At 37.1% G+C, this 24,333-nt stretch overlaps 1 protein-coding gene across 1 annotated transcript; it reads right to left on the bottom strand.

The window, feature by feature from the left end:
* Window positions 1–195: 195 nt before the first annotated feature.
* Window positions 196–22,710, bottom strand: LOC127439033 (beta-1,3-N-acetylglucosaminyltransferase manic fringe-like). The gene is made up of 8 exons (XM_051695048.1): window positions 21,967–22,710; window positions 8,669–8,714; window positions 8,469–8,571; window positions 7,149–7,302; window positions 3,256–3,341; window positions 2,717–2,882; window positions 2,486–2,571; window positions 196–475 (listed from the first exon to the last, which is right to left on the bottom strand). The coding sequence occupies exons 1-8, from the start codon at window positions 22,267–22,269 to the stop codon at window positions 379–381; spliced, it is 1,041 nt and encodes a 346-aa protein (XP_051551008.1). The 5' UTR covers window positions 22,270–22,710; the 3' UTR covers window positions 196–378.
* Between the last annotated feature and the right edge of the window lie 1,623 nt (window positions 22,711–24,333).

Genomic DNA, 24,333 nt, shown 5'->3' with positions numbered 1-24,333 from the left:
GAGATATCATGGGAGGAAATGTTCAGTCCATAGGGCTTTCCATTGGGTTTATACCTCAAAGAAAAATGAACTTCAGGTCTAAAGAATCAGTTTAGCCTAGGCAGAGGACTACATGTGGATTTCAATACTTCCTTGCTTCCTTTTACTTCTTTGAGGAAGCTTTCATGTGTAGCAGTGCACCTTTGCAAGTTTGAGTCTTCAAGAAAAAAAAAAAAGCTGTGGGTGATCTTTGAAGGTGGATGGAAGATGTGAAATTGTGTCAGCAAAAATCATAAGTGCTAACTTCACAGCCCACACAAAACAGAAATGCCTTATTGGAATCTTCACGAATTGAATGTCTCACATTATGCATGATTATTCTCCATTCAGCCCATTGCATCACAGGGGAACGCGTTGATTCCATGAGGGGGCGTTTTTAAGAGCAGCTGGGCACCAACTTGTTGCTGGATAAAGAAGACAGTGGACTGTTCGGAATCTGAAAATCCAACAGAGCAACATTGTTGGGTCAACTATCCCTTTAAATGCATCATAATTCAGAGTCTATGATGGATTTTGTAGGATGAAAGTTGTAAAATGAGAAATGCTACAAGCAAAGGATTAGTTTGGATTAGGACTTTGGCTTCAAGCCATGGCTGAAGTTTTGAGTTTACCAAATCTCAAAAACAAGCACATTTATATGATGAGGAACAAGTAAAGCACTTCAGCCTGTTGAGAGTCTGGTGATTAAAATGCCCATAAGCAATGGATGCGTAATGCTAACAAGATGTGTGAGAAGATGCAGAACGAATTTGTTAACCAAATTTGACAAATAAACATACATACATTTGAATGAAATAAGATATTTCAGTAACATTACAACCTTACTTTCATAGTCAAAGATGAGAAAAATGATAATAATAAAAAATTAAAAAACTGATAAAGTGGCATCTTCAACCAGCCTAATGTAGTTAAGATGATCTGGCTGGTTTTAGAGGTAGAATTATATATCGTTTATACGATTAATACTATCCGTTATCTGCGAAAATTATTATGATAGTTTCCAATATTTGTATTCCTCCATGTTCCTCTGTGTCCGCCACTGGATGAATCTACCGTTAAAACGGTTTGGTTCTACAGTATAACAGCGGCCTCTAGAGGTGAAATAAAAACAATCGCTGACATCTCGTGGGGATTTGATGCATCTAAATCGTTTATCATTCACAACACTCATCACTTCAATGCATATTTTGTTACTTTGATCAGATAATCAAGTGTTTTAAATTGAAGCAAGGGCATGAAAAGCTGCGATTATACGTAAATGTCCCCTGTCAGCACATACATACATCTTCATACCTTGTGAATAATAATAAACCTTATTCAGTCTCATCTGGTGAAATCTAAATATGTATATATAGGCTATAAAATGTTTAATTTGGTTAATTCTTAAATATAGAGCATTGTAACGGAGCCAAGTCTTCAAAGACAGAGTCCTTGGTGTGTTTCGGGCTTAGTTATAGATAAAAGTCCATCGTTAGTTATCGTAATGGCAAAGTCTACTATTGGTCTACCTCTATCGGATACCACTTTATTATACCACCTAAGACCATCTTAAACCAGCTAAACGCAGAAAACCATTCTTTGGAATAATGTGCACCAATTAAATAGTGTCGTCAGTTTCATTTTCATCCTTAGATTGCCAAATTGACATGTCTGAAGAAATAATCTTAACATTGATTAAAGGAAGATTCCGTGTTCAATACAAGTTAAGCGAAATTAAAAGCATTTGTGGCATAATGTTGATTTCCACAAAAATGAATAATAATAAATTAATAAAAATTCTTACAGAAAAAAAAAAGCAAAGCAGGTTACTGTGAGGCACTTACAATGGCAGTGAATGTGGCCAGATTTTGCAGGGTTTCAAGGAGGAAATTTGAAGCTTAGAATTTTATAAAGGTAATTACATTCATTCTTCTGTTAAAACTCATTTATTACAGTCATTTTAGGGTTTGTTGACATCACATCGTCATGGCTACAAAGTTGTAAAATTGGCTATGACTTTACACAGAAAAGGTTAGTAAGTGATTTTATCACACTAAAATCATGTTTACAGGCATATTGTTTATGTCTTGTGGCTATACTTTTGAAATTGAGCATTTTAACGTTCAAAAATTGGCCCCATTCACTTCCATTATAAGTGCCTCACTGGAACCCAGATTTTAGCTTTTTTTTACAGAAAAGGAGGGGCAAGTCAAAATAAATTTTTGTTGTAATCAATATTATGCCACAAATGCTGTCGACTGAGCTTAACTTGTATTGAACCTGGAATATTCCATTAAAGATATATATTTAAAAATATATATATATTTTTTGAATGAACACATAAAAAATGTTTCACAACAGCATTATGCATCATCTTGTATATTCGACATTTAGTCACTGTTCTGAACAGAACGACTATGTCCACAGGACCTGTATGTAGGTGTGTGAAGGACTGTGTTTGACTAACCTGGATGGATCCTCATCTTTGGTAAAAACTCCTCTCAGTTCCACACTGTTCATTTTATTTTCAAACCATCCGTAACTTAGAGTCACCTTCAGTTTGAAAGTAAGAGAAACAGAGAGACATCTCACATTATCCATGCAATTAGGGTCAGTTAAAAGGATAGTTCACCAACAAATGAATATCTGTCATCATTTACTCAACCAAACGCATTTACTGTTTTGAACCCATAGTCACCTGTTTTGGAATATCACTAGGGTTAAGTAGAAGGAGGTTTTCCAGGTGAGAGTGAAACATGCTGCTATGGACCATGGAGACACCCAAACGCCTCTCAACTATGAAGCCCACCGTACAGTCATCAGGCAGCATTATCACTGCTGAGGTCTGCTCGAACCTTGGACCACTGCAAATAGATACAGACACATATTCTGAACATGCTTTTCACAACTGTATTTTGTCCATAACTTTATTGGAAGCAAACTCAAAGGACAATTTAATTGCTCAGGGGTTGCTCTTTTATAGCTCAGGACACTTAATTGAGTTCTCAGTTATATTTCATTTAAGTATCTAGTTTGTTTTAGATGTTTCATTTTGCAAAAATGTCGCCACATTCACGTAATTTTCATGACATCAGGTGTATCTCTCATTGCTGTCTAAGAGAAACGGTTGAGATACAATGAGATATCCTTTGGAATTTTTCTAACAGATCGGAATGTACAAGCACTAACATTCACATGAAATGATTTTCAAGATCAAAGACAAAACCCAGGCCTCACCTTGCCCAGGGTGCCATCTTCTCTGCCAACTTCCTGCTCAGGCAGAAACCTGCCCCTCCTGTAGCGAACCAGAAACGAACTTCCCTCTAAAAAAAGAACAGATGAATAGTCAACCAATCAGCTTCAAGATCCTTCCAAAATTGATAGTCACGCAGCCCTTTCATTTGGTTCATGAAAGATCTTTCCATTGTGCAAATTATATGAAAAACAATTCAAGTAACTGAAATGATCTCATGTTTTCATCTTGTATTGTTACAGTTCCTATATCTTTATTCCAGAGTTTGAAGAATCAAGCCCCTAAAACAATGATGATCAGTATGTCGTGTTGAACACAGGCCAGTCAGAAACACCGGTCAGCGTGTGATAGTTCTACAAGCAAAGGCATGCCGAGGTTGTGCGTTCAAGCCTCACCTAAAGCAGGTATTTAAAACTACAAAGCTATTTCCTCACAAAATATGTACCTGTATACAGTATGTGCATTAATGGTTATAATCACTTGTGTAAAATAGTGTTAAGATATTGTATATGTTGTTTAATGCTACGTAATGCTAAGACTTTATTCTCGCAATATTACGACTTTGATCTCGTAATGCTACGACTTTAATCTCAAAATATTACAATGTTATTCGTGTAATGCTATGACTTTATTCTTGTAATTTTTACTTTATTCACATAATATTACGACTCTAATCTTATAATGTTATGACTTTATTGTCGCCATATTACGAACTTAATCTCGTAATGCTACGAATTTAATCTCATAATGCTACAACTTTAATCTCAAAATATTACGACTTTATGTACTTTTGTCTTAATTCTCAAAATAGTACAATGTTATACTTGTAATGTCATGACTTTATTCTCGCAATTTTTACTTTTTTCTCATAATATTATGACCTTATTGTTGCAATATTACAAATTGAATCTTGTAATGCTATGACTTAAATGTCATGCTACGACTTTATTCTCGTAATTTTTACTTTATTCTCTGGATATTTACTTTATTCTCAAAATATTACGACTTTATTCTCAAAATATTACGACTTTAATCTTGTAATGCTACAACTTTTTTCTCTTAATTTTGACTTTATTCCCAAAATATTATGATTTTAATATCGTAATGATATGACTTTAATCTTATAATGCAATGACTTTATTCTCGTAACTTTGACTTTAATTTTTACTTCCAATATACAACTTTATTCTCGTAATTTCATCACTTTATTCTTTCAATATTATGACTTTAATCTAGTAATGCTACAACTGTAATCTCATAGCTAATACTATGACTTTATTCTCGTAATTTGACTTTTCTCAAAATATAACAACTTTATTCTTGTAATGTTATGACTTTAATCGAAATCTTAGTTTTTTAATTTTTATTTTAACATGTCACTAAAACGCTGTTGTATGAATTTTGGCCTAACCCTTACAGTATATAAAAGTGAATGAAGTAGACCAGTTGTTCAAACCAAAGTTATGTAAACCTGACAACAGAGTTTCTCTCCCACTCTAAATCCTCAATGCATATCTACTCTTCATTTATTTTCTTTCCGTATACTCTGAGCAGGTTTCTCCTCCCGAGTGGTTCTGTGGAGCATCATCAGTTGACGGGAGGATAAATCTGAACTGTGACAATCCACTCGTTCCCCATCTGTTTGTCCCTCCAATGTGACTATTACCCTAAAGGTTTCCACACTCCTCTTCTATCCCCTCATCCTTTCCATCTTATTCCACCCCTGTAGGGAGTTGTGGCCTGTCCAGTGAGATGTATAAATATGGACATAAACAACACAGAGGACACACATGGAGATAGATAGTCCTATCTAGTCTGGATTGTGTTTACCAAAACAAAAGCGCACTTTGGATTAATGGTCTTTGAGGCTCCAACTGTGAGACAGCAGTCTGATACTGTATATACAGGGGAAGACATGCAGGGGTGAAACAAAAATAGCATGCAAAATGCATTTTGTAGAAAGCAACAAGAAATGTACCGTTAAAGCTGTGGTGTAGTGGTTAGTGCATGCTTTGGACATGTTGAGCCTTGATGCTCATGTGGGACAACATGATTTCAGGTTTTATTTCACCCCCAAATCATAAGAAGTTATAATTTGCCAGACAAACAGCTGGGTTTTCATCTGTTTCCACACGTGTTTAAGAGAACAAAATTGGTTTTGCAATATTCCGATTTTTCGTATGGATGAAATTTGTAACTGGGATGGAAACATTTTTTTTTTTACACATTTGTTTGAGGGAACAAAATTGTCACTTCTGGGAAAATGCTGCTTTATTTGCAAATTAATTTAGCAATATTCCGATATTTTGCATAAATGAAATTTGTTACTTGGATGGAAACATGACTTATGAAGCCTATTTTTAGAACCATTAATATTTTTTACACTGCGACAGTATTTTCTTGACAATTATAAAAATTTTACTGCAAAATTAATTTCCCTGTAATGTAAACTTATATTTGTTGTACTGCCTTAAATTTATGCTATTTTTTATATAAAAATGCATCACAGCAATTTTCAATGTAATACTGTACAAAGTTAACTTATTACATTACTAGTAATTACTGTAATAAGATAATTATCATTAATAATCATAATAATAATTGACAAAAATATATATATATTGTAATGGAAATAATGTAATGGCCCTAAAAATTCTTCATTGTCTATGCGAAGTATAATTTCTATTTATTTATTTATATATTTATTTATTTTGGATTGATACAGTATTTGATTCAGATATGTTCATGATTGATTTCGAGAATTTCACCCATACAGGTTTCTGTCAAAGACAAATAAACAAACCTTTCGTCCAATACAAAGAAAGAAAACAAATTTGTCATTTCAAAAGACAAGCAACTGGTCTACAGGTGAGTTTAAAATCTACAGACTTTACATTTATGCATTTGGCAGACAATTTTATCCAAAATTACTAACAGTACGTTCAAGGTATACCTGTTTTCTTTTTATTTATATTAGTATGTGTGTTCTTTGGGAATCAAACCCATGACATTAGTACCATATTCTACCAGTTTAGCTATATAGATAAATTGTATTTAATCTCATCTGGTAGTTATAATGAGTGCTTGTCTTCAATCGTATTGAACGGAGGGAAAGTCTAGTAAGGGCAACAGAAATGAAAGGCAGGTTTCATTTTTATTACTCAGGTGTCACTGTGGCCCAAGAGATCACGAGAACAAGACAAAGAGAGAGAGACAGGTCGAAGAAACTTGAATTGAATGGCTCGACTGTTGCTGTAGACCTCACACACACTGACACACTACTGCAGGAGCAGGTCCCCAGAGTGCATGTCAAGGCCAAAGTAATAACCATTGTTGTGTGATGGTAACAGAGAGGGAAAGAGACAGAGAAAAACACTTTGTATGTTAATTTGTTTGTAAGAAAACAAATGGTTAAAGGAACCAAATACTTTTTGGGGCCAGTGTTGATAGCCAAGACACCAAAACATACACTCAGAATGACTGACATTACATATTGTGCCTGACTGGTTGAACTGTAGTTTACTCTGACAGTATTGATTCTTTGCCGTTTATAGTTTTATTTTCCCCAGACGCACAATAAAACATCTGATTGAATTTTCTACATCAATAAGCAATAATATTCTAATCACTGACTGATCCCAGGAGAACCAGTCAATTTTGATACTGGATCACTGTGGAAGAACATTGGTGAAGGTTGGTCAATGGAAAAGAGGGGGAATATAGAATGGAGAGAAGGACAAAGGTCTTTTCAGCCAATAAAAATCAATAGTTATTCTTAGTTTATAAATAAGAGTTAACCAGAACCTGCAAAATAATTTGTGTAGACTGTCTGAAAGAACAACAATGGTTATGAAAATAAGAAATATGGGATATTGACCGTCTTATTCCTTTCCAGCAGCTCCTGCGCTCTCATTGGTCGATCCAGGCTTGGCTTACCCACATAGATATCGCTGTCCACTGGGAAGGCTGAGAGGAGAGAGAGCAGGGCTCCAGAGTTCAAGTAGTTATCATCATCAACATGACACAACCACCTGCAGCAAAAAAAAATGAAGTTTTCAACATATTGATGATATACAGTATGTACTGTGTTTTTTCTCCTCCTTGAAGGTGTTTTTAGGGAGCCACTGGTTAGGCTATAAAAATTATTGTTATGGTTATGCAAATTTTGGTTTGGGGAAAATTTTGGAAAAACTTTGCAAAATTGCAGTGCTGGGTATTTAGGTTTTTGTTTTGTTTTTTACAGTAAGTGACATTTTTGAATTTACAACACAATTCAACACAACTGAACATAAATTATATATTTAATGTTTTATAAAAAAAATTATAATTATTACAAGCAGAAAGGTAAATTCATGAGAAGTTTGACTAAATTTGACTACTTAAAACTAATGAAGACTTTGTTACTGATGATGTGTTGCAGGTATTATCAAATAACAAAACAATACCCAACTCTATGTAATGTAGTATATATAATATACTATATATTTAATATATAACATTCCATATTACATATAATATATAAATTATTAACACGTTAATTAAGTGTGATTAATTATATAAAAAATTATCATGCCCAGTGACTCGTACGTAAATTCCGTACTAAAAGTAAAAATTTTCCTACCACACGACCGAGCTTTAAGTAAAACTGTTTTTACGAGCCGCATCAGGAACAGCGAGCACTGTGAGAAACTGGACACACTGACGAACTCAGTGCAAAACAGATATATAACAATAACAATATATTGATTTCTTAAGCCACTATTTGTATTGTCAAATTCATCTGCCACAATAATGAAATTTATTTCAAACTGAATTTTAATCCATATTATATATTTATTAAAGGCCCTACATATTATATTTATAAATATTTAAATTATCTTTATTTGGGGATTTCGACAAAGAATGATGTATACAATTAATCTACATGTCATGTAATTAATTCGATAAAAAATTTAATCGATTGACAACCCTAATATATATATATATATATATAACATTTTAGTTTTTATTATAATATAATTTATTTATTTTTTTCACACACAAAAAAAAAAACATATTGAGAAAGGTTTGCTTAACAACAGGTTTTTGTTACATGCACGTATAAAAAAAAAACAAGACAAAATCTGTAGCTCCTTCTCAAAATGAATCGCACAGTAAAGTCACAATTTCACAGCTCACAAATTATTAAGTGACTCACTTTTTATCGGAAGCCATGAAGTGATCGTATTCAGCAGCCATCTTACAGGAGAGAGCCTGATGACTGTGTTCAGGGGAGCAGTCGGTGACGACCATATTGAATCCTACAAGATACACGTAATGAGTGAGCAGTCCTGCCACAAAGATTCAAAACTTCAAATCCTGCAGAAGGTGGAATTACTAATGGCATAAGAACAATACCTTCAGAGGAAATTTCTTCATCGTGAGTGTCTGTGAAGATGTACGTCTATAAAAATACAAATAAAAACCGTAGTAAGTAGCCATTGTTCCTCATTTAACATGCCAAGATGTTAAAGTGCTGTCATAACAGAGCCAAACATAACAGAGGTCATATACATATAAAGAATAAGCCCCATGAAATCAAAATTGGAGTTTTGTTGTTTTTAGTTCAAGTCTGTGCTTGGAGGCCATATATATGCCAGTATACACCTAAAATTGACTATTGCAAATATACACGTTTAAAATTTGTAGTCTTTCTCATTTAAAATGACCAAAACATTAGTGACTCACCCTGCACTCATTGCCGTTTCCAAATTTTTGTCTTATCAAATGTGAATCATGGTTCACGGCAAGACTATTGGCCAATTTTTTAGCTTTTGATATGTCCCGCCCCAACTTCCTGTTTCAACAGGAAAAACTTTAACACAGTAAAGAAAACTGTGCTTGTTAAGACACTCTTTGGGATCTTAAAGACTGTTTAAATCTAATAGTCAGAAAGAAGGTGGAAAATGGTCACTTAAACTAAAGCCAAACTATTTAAGGTGCAAGAAGACTTGATTAAAATTATAAGTGGACCTCTGGGGGGGAAATAACTTAAAAATGTAGTATATGGTCAATTAAAATAAATTGAATTGATGAGAAGATTTGTGTACAATGCTACAATGACTCTACTCAATTTAACAATGAAATGATGACAAATAAAAACAAACAAATTAGATTCTTAGAGTGAGATTTAAGGGTTTTCAAACTGTTCGTTATCACTTTGTGCCAGTTCAATTACCTCAGCGGTTGTTTTTAGACACATAAACTCACACAAAAACTTAAATGCTTTCCAGAACAGCAGTTCCAGTCCCACCTTGAGACAACATTGGGTAATTACAAACCAGAGTGCTCTGTAAGGGGAACACTGGCTACACAGATGCTCAGAGGCCTCATGGAGCACCAGCTGTTGTTTTGCAGTGATGGTAGATGGAACTTTGGTTGTAGCCCATCCTTTTGCGCAGAGAAAAGACCACCAGACTCTCATTGCACCATTTCAGCATTAATATGCAGGATTTGCCTTGTGGTACATACACCGAACTTTTCGAGTTGATTATAAGGATAGTTCAATCAAAAATGTAATATTTCCTTTTGTATTTCACTGAAGTCATACGGGACTGGGACAACATGATGGTGAGAAAATGATGAAAGAATTTTCATTTTTGGGTGAACTAACCATTTAGAACTTTAGGTTTGGGGTTTATAAAAATCTCTTGCCCCAAGTACGAATAATCGTAAAGTTTGTCAAGAGTAACTTTGATGTTGCTTGACAAAGCCTTGTCTGACAGATACTGTAGACAGACGGACGGACGGACAGACAGATAGATAGACAGCTTGTGTGGGTTTGTTTACATTTTAAGTTTTCGACAGTTGGAGTTTGAAAAAGTCTTGGCCTGTTTGAACATTCTGTCTAGACCATTTCAAGGATGTAAACAATAACAAAGGAATTAGAACGCTGCTGACCTGGGAGAATTTCCGGTATCATTACCGAATCCTTTAAATAAGGCTCTGAGTTAACATATTTTCTTAAAGAACATCAAACCTTTACCTGAAGTGACTTATACAGACGTGTTGTTGATACTGAGCATCTACGTGTGAGAGGCAATGAAATTGTATCGTAGTTTAGATGCTCACAATTATTTCCTCAGCAGAGAGATTGGGAATATTGGATCGCTTCAATTATAATCAATGAAGCCGTTCAGTGAATCTGTCTGCATGACCTGCGGACAAGGTAAGGATTTCTTTCTTTTTATCTTTTTTTTTTTTTAATTTGTAAGTCATTTTGGTTAAAAGCATCTGCTAAATGACTTATTGTAATAGAAAATGACTTGCGCAGCTTCATTCATTACAATAGAAGCGATTTATAGTCACTTTTAGAACTCTACCTATCAAACTTACATTTAGTTGCCATACATTTTGTTTACCTACCAGAGATAAGATGAGTGCTACTGTTGTTAGTACTGAACGTATCCAGCTGTTTTGCTTCACTGAAGCAGTTCATGCGTCCATTTGCAGTTGCTTTTTCGGAGATCTAAACACTTTAATTTCCATTAGTTCCAGGCTTCCAGAGAACATCCAGCCACCGAACAACATGGTCCACATTTTGATAATGACATTTAATCGTGTTAAAGTCACTATGAATGAAGTGACTCCCGCTGTTGTTTTGAAAAAGTTTGACAACTAGTAGGAAATGTTAAAGGAACAAAGATATCACTTCCTTAAACCGACAAATAGTCCTTGAAATGGTCTATAGGATTTTGGGGATTTTGGATCATCCTCTAAAAGGTGAAATGCTTGGACATTCCATTACTGCATACTTAGGAAAACAATGACTTAAGGAAAATGAAAATGCAGGTTTTAGACTTAAACGGATCCATCCAGTACCAGACGCCTGTTTTCCCGTATTTAAAAGAGGAAGCGCTCAAGGGGGACCCCACAATCACCCCTGTTAGAAGGTGAAACATACAGAATTGAAATGTCCTGTATTCGCATGGTGAAAAGTTGGCGACCCTAGTTAGATACAGAACTTTTAAAAACTAGTTACTAAAAATAGTGGGGCCTAAGCAAGCACCAGTATTTCATTAAGGGTTTCAGTGTAATTTGTAACCACCAAGCCATAGTGTGCTCCTTTAAACAGTCCCTCAAATAAATCAAGAGGAACAGATTAGATTTAGGAGTCATTTCCTGCCAGAATGGGACACATCCTAAATGTGGTCAGCCACTGCCATATCTCTCTCTCTCTCTCTCTCTCTCTCTCTCTCTCTCTCTCTCATCCACATGCACAAAAAACACACAAACACACACACACCACACCCTGTGTTGGGTGGATGGTACACAGATGGCCCTGTAGGTGGCTGGTTTTGCCATCCAGGCCAGGCAAACAGAACAAAAGGGCACACAGGGATGGAGAGACTGACTAAGTCTTTAATTCTCAGAGGGAGAGCGTAAGACAGAGAGAGAGAGAGAGAGAATGGTGCCAGCACTGATGTGAACACTGGCTTTTTTGGTCTCTTTGGATTACAACAATAAAAAAAGATATATTGGAAAGGAGCAATGTAGTGGAGGTGTTGGAAATTATGTCTGAATAATAGGGTCATGTTGGTGCGCAAAAATCAAACGCAAGTCCAAAATGAAAAAGACGTCAGATCTTCAAACTGCAATATTTCACTTAGAACTGTCACCAGGATATGTTATGTTTTGGATGCTGGTTACCACCAAGGGATAATGGTGTGCCAACTAGGCTTCTTAAAAAGTTGTAGATTATTAGGTTAATTAAAAAAGTAAACTAGACCTTGTAGAAGGAATACACAGCAGTACCACATACTGAAGCTGTGGTCCTAACGATAAAGCGTCAAAAAAGTAAATCTCTTAGCAACTATTTCTGTCTTTTCGTACTAGGTAGCCCCACCCACAGTGCAATCTCATTGGTCCAAAACCCCTCTTCACATAGTTGTATATAGAGCGCAGAAGTCTATCTTTTTCCATAAGGTAACTGATTATTAATCATAACATATAAACTCTAAAGACCTACCTACCATGAGCTCTGAGGTTGATGATACTGTATATGCTTCATCAGTCATCAGTCCTCATTATTTTTTTCAACTTTAATTTTTTTTTTATCATGTTTAATATCAGAATTCCTGTTGATCCTGTAGAGAAAAGATCCACCAACCAGAGAATCATGGCAAACAAACAGCGGCAAAAGAGCTCTGCAGCGACAACCCACTTCCATGACACACTGAGAATGATGCAATTGATTCAGTCTCCCTAAACTCTCAAACTACTTATATATTTGTATACTGTATATCTGAATATATGGCAATATATTTTAAAAATAGTGATTTTATCCTTATAATCAATAACTTTAATCAATAGCTTTAAAATGTTTCATGGTTTTTAATTTGATTACCTCATTCACAATGCTTTGTAGGATTGTGGTCATCATTAAAGATGTTAAGTTCACAGTCTTGTACCTTTGTCTGATTTTCAAATACTTTTTTGTTTCAAATCAAAGTTTCTGATGTTGTGATTCACCTTAGAGCTGGTTGGTTTGGTTCATGGATCTTAGGTTACGATTCTTTTATGAAGAATTGTAGTGTACAACAATACAAAAACAATACAAAAACAGCAGCAAGACATAGATAATAATAAAAAAATAATAATAAAAAAAAAACATTATACACATACATACAGACACACACATACATATACACAGACATACACATGGGTAGTGCAAATCTAATACAATCTGTTATGTACAGTGTAAATACAAATCTGTTATCTACAGTGCAAATGTTTTGTTTTTTTGTTTGTTTTTTTTTCTCAGAGGAATGAAATGGCAGAAGAGGTTGGATGTGTTGGATAAATATAAGAAAGACTAAACTGTGTGTTGCACATAGTTATTGCTCAATGGGGCAATTTAACTGTTCATGAGATGGATAGCCTGAGGGAAAAAACTGTTCCTGTGCCTGATGGTTCTGGTGCTCAGAGCTCTGAAGCGTCGGCCAGAAGGCAGCAGTTCAAAAAGGTAGTGGGCAGGGTAAGTGGGGTCCAGGGTGATTTTTCCAGCCTTTTTCCTCACTCTGGAAGTGTATAGTTCTTGAAGGGGGGGCAGGGGGCAACCAATGATCCTCTCAGCAGTCCTAACTGTCCTTTGTAGTCTTCTGATGTCTGATTTCGTAGCTGAACCAAACCAGACAGTTATTGAAGTGCAGAGGACCAACTCAATGAATGCTGAGTAAAACTGTATCAGCAACGCCTGTGGCAGGTTGAATTTCCTCAGCTGGCGAAGGAAGTACAACCTCTGCTGGGCCTTTTTCACAATGAATGAGTCAATGTGGGTCTCCCACTTCAGGTCCTGTGAGATGGTGGTGCCCAGGAACCTGAATGACTCCACTGCTGCCACAGTGCTGTTTAGAATGGTGAGGGGGGTCAGTGTTGAGGTGTTTCTCCTAAAGTCCACTATGATCTCCATTGTTTTGAGCGTTTTCAGCTCAAGGTTGTTTTGACTGCACCAGACAGCCAGCTGTTCAACCTCCCTTCTGTATGCAGACTCATTGTCATCTCGGATGAGGCCAATGACATTGGTGTCATCTGCAAACTTCAGGAGCTTGACAGAGGGGTCTTTGGCGATGCCATCATTGGTGTAGAGGGAGAAGAGTAGTGGGGAGAGCACACATCCCTGGGGGGCACCAGTGCTGATTGTACAGGTGCTAGAAGTGAGTTTCCCCTGTCTCACAAGCTGCTGCCTGTCCATCAGAAAGCTGGTAATCCACTGACAGATAAACATGGGAACAGAGAGTTGTTGTAATTTATTCTGGAGTATAGCTTGGATAATGGTGTTGAAAGCTGAACTGAAGTCCACAAAAAGGATCCTTGCATATGTCCCTGGTCTGTCCAGATGTTGCAGGATATGATGCAATCCTATGTTGACTGCATCATCCACAGACCTCTTTGCTCGATAAGCAAATTGAAGGGGATCTAGAAAGGGTCCAGTGATGTTCTTCAGGTGGGCCAACACCAGTTTCTCAAATGATTTCATGACCACAGACATCAGGGTGACAGGTCTGTAGTCATTAAGTCTTGTGATTTTTGGTTTCTTTGGGACAGGAATAATGATTGAGCGTTTGAAGCAGCATGGGACTTCAAACTGCTCCAGTGATCTATTGAAGATCTGTGTGAAGATGGGATCCAGCTGGTTAGCACAGGATCGAAGACACGCTGGTGAGACGCCATCTGGGCCTGAAGCCTTCCTCATCTTTTGTTTCGAAAACGCCCCACAGCGCTGTGTTTAAACACGCGTTTGGCGCGATATACACACTCACGAGAATAAACGAGCAAAACTCCCGCGGTGAGTAGAAAGGCTAACAGTTAATAAAAAGCGCTTCCAAATTAGGACAGCACATCCTCTTTAACGTTGTTACATCAATACACCAACTTTCATTGATATAAAAGCATGTTCCACCGCCTCTCGTTTTCCCGTTAGCTCTGAACAGCTGGAAGCCCAGCAGATGTAACATGCTGTCCGGAATGGCTTCACTCAGCCAGGTCTCTGTGAAGCACAAGGCAGCAGAGGTTGAAAAGTCCTTGTTTGCGTGTGAGGAGATGTAGTTTGTCCGTTTTGTTAGGAAGAGAGTGGAGATTCGCTAAGTGAGTACTCGGCAGCGCTGTTCGAAATCCGTGCCGACGGAGTTTGACCAGCGCACCGGCTCATCTCCCTCGCCTGCGCCTCTTGAACAGCAGAGCTGCGCCTCCAACTAAAATGTCTAGCAAAACGTCTGAATATTCGAAAACCGTGAAAAGATTGTCTGGTACATGCTGTCGAATGTTCATCAGATCATCTCTGTTAAAACTGACTGGAAAAAGATTACTAAACACAGGACAAACAAACAAAAACAACAAAAGAACTGAGGAGCTCCACACCGAGGCAGCCATCCGCGGCGCCATCATGATTTTGCCTGAGATGTCTGAAAGAATGGTCAGGAACTGTTTGCACTATTTAAAATACAATCTGAATGGCTGTGATTTTGTTATGTCATGTAGCATTTTGCTTTCAGTGTGGAAAGAAAATCGCATATGTGTAGGACAAGGCGTCTACTCAGATGCTTACTCATAGAGAAAGTTCTGATGGAGCGTTTGACAGATAGGAATGAGTAATATGCATTTTGAGAGTATGGAAAAAAAACAAGTGTCTTTTAAATAAAGCGAGAGTATAGCGAACTGGATTTCCAAAAGTACAACTGGACCTGTATGTCTGAAATTCTCATTGGTTAACGGATGCCTACGTAACAGTGCACTGCAGCAAAAGTAAAAATTTACTCAACTTTTGGTCACACGAGGGAACGTCTGTTTCACAAACCCTTGCTTTTTTCCTCTACAATTTTCCTCTACAGCGTCATTACACATTACGCAGTGAAAACTCTCATGTAAGGGCACTTACATGCTATAAAAAGCTCTGATTTGCACTTAAAAGATTGGTTCAACCTGGTCTCTTGACAAGTCTTATTAGTACGAGATGGCGAAATTATAAGAAACTAATTGTTGGCTTGTACAAAAACATAAAATTTATACTCCTTTGACGTACATTACTCATTTGTAATATGTAAGTAAATGTGGAATGAGAAATGGAATTCGTTCACTGACGTTTCCTTTCTCAAAATAAAAGGTTGGCTAGAAAGCGAGCTAAAATTTGATGCCTGTTTTGAATCCACTTGAAATCGGTTGGTCTCAGTTGGAATAAAACTCATACTTTTTCATACGAGTGAAAAGTTGTACGATGTCTTATGATTTCACCATCTCATACTAATTATTATTGTCTTGTATGACTTGTCATGCGACTATGATATAATGGTCAATGGTCAATAGATGCTAATGTCAGAGTAATTTGCAGCAAAAGTTTAAATGTTCTCAAAGTTTAGTCACATTACAGAGCATCACATTCACAAACACTGTTCTTCTAACGCAGCTTCGATGGATTAACGTAAACTCTAGTGTGTACACCCTAAGCGCTATTAGCCAAAGCAAGAAACTTTTAATGTTCCCAATGATGCTGTGGAGGTGTCGCTCTCTGAGTTAACTTCATTACAACATTTCAGCACTTGGACAGCTGAGTTCGCAGCTCAACATGACTCCTCTGTGGTAGTCCTTGAGTACAGGTGGAATAATCTAACTCAAAGATCAATGTAGCAGTCATCAAAGCCAATGGGCCAGAGCGAGTGGAAACAGCCCACTCACACCCTGAGCTCCTTCATAAATCATAGGGCCGAGTCTTTAGCGCTCATTTTGGCTGGACAGCAGAGTTAAAGTGAGGCAAAAGATGACAGCAGTTTATACAGGACCGTCTGCAGATACACAAAGAGTGAAACCACAGCAGAAGTGCCCATTAGTGGCATAATGAAGTGAAGGAGGAGGAACCTCCATTTTGTCTCCTTAACTCATGAGAAAAGGAAATAGGCTCAAATGGGATGAATGGAATTGGGAAAACTTAAGACAAAGGGTTGGAGAGAGAACGAGAGAGAGGTTAGACCTCACAATATGATGGACGATAAAAGCAGAAAAAAACAGCCTGGTCTCATTAAATTTACATGAGCATTGCTACAATTTTGCAAAACTGAAATAACGTGCTTCATTACAAGTTTGGCTGCAGTTTTCAAGTGAAATGTCCATCGCGGGGCACCAAAACCGAGCGAAATGAGGTTGTAATCAGACAAAGTTTTTAAGGTAAATTTTAGATGTAGGTTTTAATAAGTCAAACGTACCTCCCTAACCTAAAACTTTACCCTAAACCTAACCAATAGTGTTCGAAAAGATAAATGAGAGTTTAACAAAACAGACATCCTTGCCTTTAACCTATACCTAACGCTAACCGATAGTGTTTTAAAATGCAAAGAAAAAGAAAATAAAAAGAAAACACACATTTACTGAAGCAAACATGTCATTTTGTGACACTTCTATGCCACTTTCACATGTCTTTGGCTGGATTCAAACTGCAGTCATAGAGCTCAAAGTCCAATGCTCTATCAAGTGAGCTACCAAGCAAGCTAATGACATAGGAATAAGTGTGTATATGTAGGTGGGTCTGTAATACAAGTGTTAAAATGTTTTGTTTTTCAAATCATGCGTTAAAGTAAAAGTGTTTTGATATCATAACATAGCGGGGGATGAGTAATAGAGTGAAAAATATGCATTTATAAGATCAAAATCAGCAACTGTACTCATGATTTGTGTGACAGTGATTAAACCACACAGTTGTTGTAGTGCCTCTAGTGTTCATTTCACCAGGAAACTGCAGCGAAACGTAGAAAGCAGCATGTACAAGTCAGTTTGCAAAAATCTATATAGATTAACATTCATTCTATGAGACCAGGTTGAAAAAACACTAAACAAGCTCTTAAGATTATAATTTCCAATGAGGTCTACAACACTGACCTATTCTTTAGCATTGTCATTCATTGCTTGCCTAGTGCAAGACCATCCAGAAGTAAGGATGCACCGATACCACTTTTTCTCTTCCGATCCGATTCCGATATCGGAAATCTCAGTATCGGCCGATACCGATCCCAAGCTGATACCAGTGTTGTTGTTGTTTTTTTTTTTTTTTTTTTTTTTGGCATAATCAGTTTATTTAATCAGTGGAACTAATTGGAACACAAACCTCTAACTACACATTATTTCAATATAAATGTATAGCTTATAAAGAAACTCTTTTTTTATTAACTAGTATACTGGATAATGTAGCAGCAAAATTAACAGTAATTCCAGTCTTCAAGTCTTCAGTAGAAGACTTCAGTTTTTTTTATGTTTCAACTTGCATCTGGACTTTAAAGGATTCAGATCTCTTTTTTGTTCAATTTAGTTGTAAGACATCAGTCCACTTTTCATTCACACAGTTATTTTTTGGAACCCATTCAACTTAAATATTGTTATAAATTGTAAACAAATACTAATGATAACAATAATAATAATAATAATAATAATAATAATAATAATAATAATAAATTGTTATTAATATTATTATTATTGACTTTTAATTTTAAACACAACAGTAATATATTTAAATCGTGCACTTTTTAAATCCTCACGCTTTTATTTTGACATTCTAAACTCTCCAGGAAGTCCTGTATGTGTGTGTTTGTAGGCAAGTTCACAGTAGTTTAATTCGCTTTTAATTCAAATTCTGGTAAAATGCATCTCTGGTACCGTTCTAAATGCATATTATACTGTAAGTGATCCGAACTATTGAGCATCTACATCTGAGATGCTGTTCTTGAGTAGCGCTCAAATATTGCGCACCGCTGTGAAGGCTAAAAATAGCCGCGAGTGCATCACCAGCCTGTGTGTGAGTTTGTGTCAACAGAGCAGCACCATTCACTAACACACTGGCGCTGCGCATACTATATATTTACTTATTAAACACAGCCTTCTGTGATTCACAGAGCTATCGCACGTCTTCAAGTGGCTTTGAATAAAATGCACGAGTCATATGAACTACTTTAATGGTGTTTTTATGGTTCTTTTATGTCATTTTTGGAGCTTGACAGTAACGAACATAACTAACACACAGTATCGGGCTCATCAGACCGATACCCGATCCGTCTAAAATCTTCAGTATCGGAGCCAATACCGATCCAGGTATCGGATCAGTGCATCCCTACCCAGAAGTACATGATTTGAATTGTGTTCTGAAATATTTTGTTAGACTACATGGCTAATTTTGAATGCCATTCAATGGAGAAAGACGCTTTTTCCCCCACTGGGTGTAGTTAAGGCATGCTCACCCATCAAATCTTCTACTTGATTATATCTGCTGTTCGAAACTTTTAGTCAAATATCACTGCAACACCCTACCAACTACACATTTAAAATAGGGCTGTCGATTTAATGCGTTATCTTAGTGCGACTCATTACATAATTAACAAAATAACACGTTCAATTTTTTACGCAATTAATCATGCCCCGATCTATACATAAGTTCTGTGATAAGGAATGCTCCTACCATCTGACCAATTTAAGCAAATTTTATGAATTTGTGGCAGTAGGGGGCAGTCAGTGCTCCAGCTGCTAAGGCAAAACACCACGTCAAACCAACGAGCAGGAAGAAGGCAATATTGATATGCTGTTAATTAGGATTAAAATCTGTAATCGATTGACAGCCCTAATAATTAAAAAAAAAAACCACAATGTTCTTTTTTGAGACAGTGCTCAATTCTCAGACTAATCAAAAGCAGCGACAAAAACTAAACAGCTAAAGACTTTGCTCGGATGTCCAGAGGGTGTTTTTTTCTTTGCAAAGGGTGTTGGTTAGTCTTTGACTTTGTAAAAAATGTGTAGGTTGTTGTTTCACACTCTGTTTCTGTTTCTTCAGCTCAAGACTTCCTCTTTCTCAGATAGACTTCCGTTTTGTCATTGTTTCAAAACTCAGTCTGCGGCCGTCGCTCCCACTTATAGGCACTGAGGCAAAGGGCACACACACATTATATACCCTCAAAAACATAAATTCAACATCCTGTGCTTCTACAACATACTGAAGTGGCCAGTAACTGCCTTACAGCTTTAAAATCCACTTAATTAGTGGAATTAATTAACCCTAAGTATTACACTTTAGCACATAACTCCATGAATGATACCACAAATCATGTGGCTTGTTTAGGAGAAGCAATCAGACTTACAATTTTGGCCTCAGTGAACAATAAAATGAACAATAAAATCCCATAAACTTAGACCATGTCCACATTAATCGATTTAAGTTTGAAACCTTAAAACCTCCGTTTTCATTTTCCTAACACCATCATTTTCCAAAATATGCAGTTATTGAGAGGGTTTTCATTGTTTCTTCGTGGAGGAAATCGCCATTTCAGAGTGGATAAGAGCCATAAACATAGAAAAATCAATGTGTTTTTAAACGAAAATGGATTAGTGTGGGCGTGGCCTCACACTGAACAAGGGACCGAATTCAAATTTAGGGACGAGAATATCATAGAGACTTGGGTTCTTTTGATTTGGGCCAATAAGGAACGCCCTAGCAACCACCCAAAGCCGCACAGGAATGCACTAAAACCGCCCGAACACCCTAGTGACCACATAACAAAACCATGGCAACCACCCACAACACCCTAGCATCATGGTGTTGAGTTTTGCATAGGCAAGAAAATGTACAACTCTTACAGTTATAGCTAAAATTCGTTATTGAAAGAAAACTGTATTTTCAATTGCCAGTAACAACTACAACTTTGAGGACAACAAACACTTCCTTGCCACAGTCACCCTATACTCATATTTAAAACCATGTGCCATTTTTGGACAAAAAGCAGAAGCAGGGAATCTTTGAAACCTGTTGCGTCTACAAGAGCCAATATTCAAGACAGAACTTTAACATCAAAGTCAAGTTTCATGCAAGTTTCAGTCTTGCTCAAATTGGGAAACTGCTGAACAAGTTGGCAGTCATTTGTTCCCCACAAAAACAGCTTATTAGTATGTGAAACAAGGCGAAACCTAGCCCCTAGCATTTGTTTTTAATCGTACAAGTATTTGGATCAGCAGCACCACTGTTTCGCACTTGTCATCTTACATTTAGAGAGACGGCTGCTCCTTTGAAAGTGTTGCATTCTGAGTCGCATGCTGGGAATTTGCTTTGACAAGTCACTCAGAGATAACACTTGGCAAGCCCAATCACTGGCATCTTCCCGAAGTGCTGGTGCTGTTAGTGCCTGCCAAAGCATGAGTTTGTATGAGTGTGAGTGTGTGCATAATATAAGCATGTGTTAGTACGTCAGTCTGGCTTTGTTCTGCTTCTTAATGTCATGTCACAGCAGGTCAGAGGCAATTTTCAAATGTAATTTTTTGAGTTTAAATGGACGCCCATTAAAGGGAACATTCAGTGTTTTTAACTTGTATTTTCCATGCATCTTTGCAAGTTGATTTCAGCTGTTTTGACTTTCTTTAGCCTCAATCACCATTCACTTGCAGTGTTTGTAAAAAAAAAAAAAAAACATGCAATGATTTCAAAGATCATGGCTGTGAGTTCTGATACTTCTGCCAAAAAAGAGGAACTAAACATTCATCTCTACCCCTCGTGACAGGGCGACTATTGCTGAGTTAGAGAACACACACAGGAAGTGCTCAGTCTATAAATGACCGCAGGGCAGGCGAAACAGGAAATGGGGCAGAATGCTGTGTTTTATGTGCTAATTCGTGGGTCAATCTTGGTGGCATGGTGCCAACATTAATAAAAATCACTCCAGTGGCTCATCAAATGTGAAATATGAATTGACCTGACATTTTTTTTAATCAAAAATACCACAAATCCAACTTGGTGTCACTTTGGTGAGTTACTGCAAAAGCACAGTTATAACAAACCTGTCTGGTTTTGACAACGGGTAAGTCTGAGGTTTTGCACCTGTGCTTTTACCAGTAAGTTTGCACACAACACAACTTGCTGATGCCACAGGATGTGTGTTCGTCTGCCAACTATGAGTGAACATCCTGTGACATCAACAGAAGTTGTTGACAGAGACTGCAGCTCGGATTGTGATGTAAAAAGAACCATGTCCCATATAATGATGAAGAACAGGGCCATAATCACCATAGACACTGGAGGAGATGCGCCCCCTCCTAATATTTAGAATATTAGTCCATCAATATGTGTGGTCATATTCTTAAACTTTAACATTTGGTGCCCCCATATCTTGAATATTTGGTAGCATCCTTCAAGAAACACTCACATGGTCTTTAGTCCTGGAGATCCAGGTCTCCAAAAGAAGAGCAAGGCGGGTATTGTGGAACCTGCCAGTGGTTTTCACCGCAATGAAGATATCAGTGAGTTCTAATGGTGACTTTGGCTTTGTCTCCCTCCATTTGTCCTTGGTCCTTGATTTAGATGGTACCTCACTTCGTATCCCTTCGTGCGCAAGATGCGCAATGGGTTTTTGGTCACTCCGGGTGCGCAGTTGCAAATCCAGTAAAACCAGGATGAAGAGGGTCAGAGCAAAGAAAGGAAGAGCATGAAATAGTCTCCTCAGGACCATCTTCTAAAATCTTTGAGTGACTTTTGGCCACATATTAAACTAAATCAAGTATAGCACGCGTCATTTAGTCTCAGATCTGGGCGTCTTCAGTTTTCACAGTGCGTTCACAGCATCACTCACAAGAAGGTGCGATTGTCAAATACATAATAATAAAACACAACAAAAACGGGCTGGAATATACAGTACAAATCCATTGTTACTCATTATTTTCTAAGCATGTCGGTACTCGTACTTACTAACTTGAGAGAAAGAAAAAATCCAAGGTCCTGATTTTTCTTTTTTTCTTTTTTTTAAAACGCGCATGAAGAACAAAAACCGTTGTCAGAAACGAGAACTTTGCGCACGGTTATGGACTCATCAAAAGTTTATATATTGTAATCCACCGCGGACTCCATCTAATGCCCCATGCGTTCTGTCAAAGCGCAGGACGAGGGAACTGTCACCCAATTACTTTGCAAACTTTTACTCCCCGCCCACTTTCCATAGTGAAAAGCCGATGGTAACTGATAAGAGCGTGGCGGTTCATTGCTGCAGTGTGCAAATATGAACCAATATCCTGATGAAAACTTAAACTTCAGCTTTGACATTAATTTAAAACAATTCAAGATTAAGTAGTTTAGGCTATTGCAGTTTCTCTCTTGCATGGTAGGAAAAGAAAGGAATGACAGTGTCTCCACTGTATGTGAGTATAAAGGTACTGGCTTAATACACTAATTACAAAAAGTACAAATACCTACTAAACACTGATCGTTCCCATAATGTTAATGTATGGTTCTCATTTTGTTATTATTTTTTTATTTAATTTATTAATATTATTTATGTATTTTTGGAACCAATTCCTAATGATCTAGGAATGTTCTTTTTAGCTTTTTATGTAAATATGGAAATCATCAGGGGCGGATTTAGGCATGGGCGGCATGGGCAGCCGACCAGGGCGGCATCTCGCCAGTGGTGGCACGGGGCGCCCGCACCAACAAGTGGGCACCCTGAAGTCCACCAGCCATCTCATCCCCAACCACCCACCCACATCCACCCACAACCCACACTGCTATGTTATGATATTGAAACACTTTTACTGTAATGCATCATTTGAAAAACTATACTTTTTAATGCTTGTTTTACAGACCACATACATTTACACACTTATTCCAACATGATTAGCTTCCACGGTAGCTCACCTGATAGAGTGTTGTACTTTAGACTCAAAAGCCTGAGGTTGGAGCCCAGCCAAACACACAAGCTGACATGTTAGACAAAAGTGTCATAGAAGTGACACAAAATGACGTGGTTACTTCAGAATATGTGCTTTTCATGTCGCATTTGCTTTTAGGACACTATAGGTTAGGTTTAGGTGTTGGTTAAGAGTAAGGATGTTTTGTTTGCCTCTTGTTTGCTTTTATGACACTATCGATTAGGTTTAGGTTAAAGTTTTAGTTTAGGGAGGTATGTTTTACTCATTAAAACCTCCATCTAATATTTTCATTAAAAATCTTGTCTGCTTACGACACCATTTCACTCACTTTTGGCACCCCCTGCTGGACATCTCATTAGGAAACTGCAGCAAAACGTGTAATGAAGCACGCAATTTAATTTAGCAAAAATGTTGCCATGGTCACGTAATGTTTATGAGATCAGGCTGTGTATAGCCTACTTTAAAGTACCATGTAAATATGGAAATCATTCAGTGCCTTGGAATATATCAGAACGCCATATGGACACACTACTTGTAAGGGCATGTTGAAACCTTCAAATATTTGCCATGGTAACCTTAGTTTCCGCTAAAATACCCTAGTTACTACAGTTAATGTAAATGTAATAAACATAATACAATTTTTTTGATGATAGTGGTGGCCAGTATGAAGTTACCGCAGTTTTATTGCTGTTAGAATTTTGGCAATAAATTGAGATGTACTGTAGCTATGGGATTATACAGTATGTAGAAATCGATGTGTTTAACATGGCAAAAATATATAAAGTATAAAGTATCATAAAATAGGTGACATGTATATATAACACATAACATGTAGTTTACAATAGTGCAACGAAGAATCAAATAATACTTAT

This window comes from Myxocyprinus asiaticus, chromosome 50 (assembly GCF_019703515.2).
Source record: "Myxocyprinus asiaticus isolate MX2 ecotype Aquarium Trade chromosome 50, UBuf_Myxa_2, whole genome shotgun sequence".
Taxonomy (NCBI): domain Eukaryota; kingdom Metazoa; phylum Chordata; class Actinopteri; order Cypriniformes; family Catostomidae; genus Myxocyprinus; species Myxocyprinus asiaticus.
This window is presented reverse-complemented; position numbering and strand designations above follow the sequence as displayed.

What these genes read in the sequence shown, in the direction of transcription:
- LOC127439033 (XM_051695048.1), bottom strand. Translation starts at nt 22,269, where the DNA reads ATGGTCCTGAGGAGACTATTTCATGCTCTTCCTTTCTTTGCTCTGACC. An exon ending in AAGATGGCACCCTGGGCAAG is followed by an intron (nt 2,883 to 3,255) that starts GTGAGGCCTGGG and finishes ATCTATTTGCAG; the next exon opens with TGGTCCAAGGTTCGAGCAGA. An exon ending in CTAGTGATATTCCAAAACAG is followed by an intron (nt 2,572 to 2,716) that starts GTGACTATGGGT and finishes TTCAAACTGAAG; the next exon opens with GTGACTCTAAGTTACGGATG.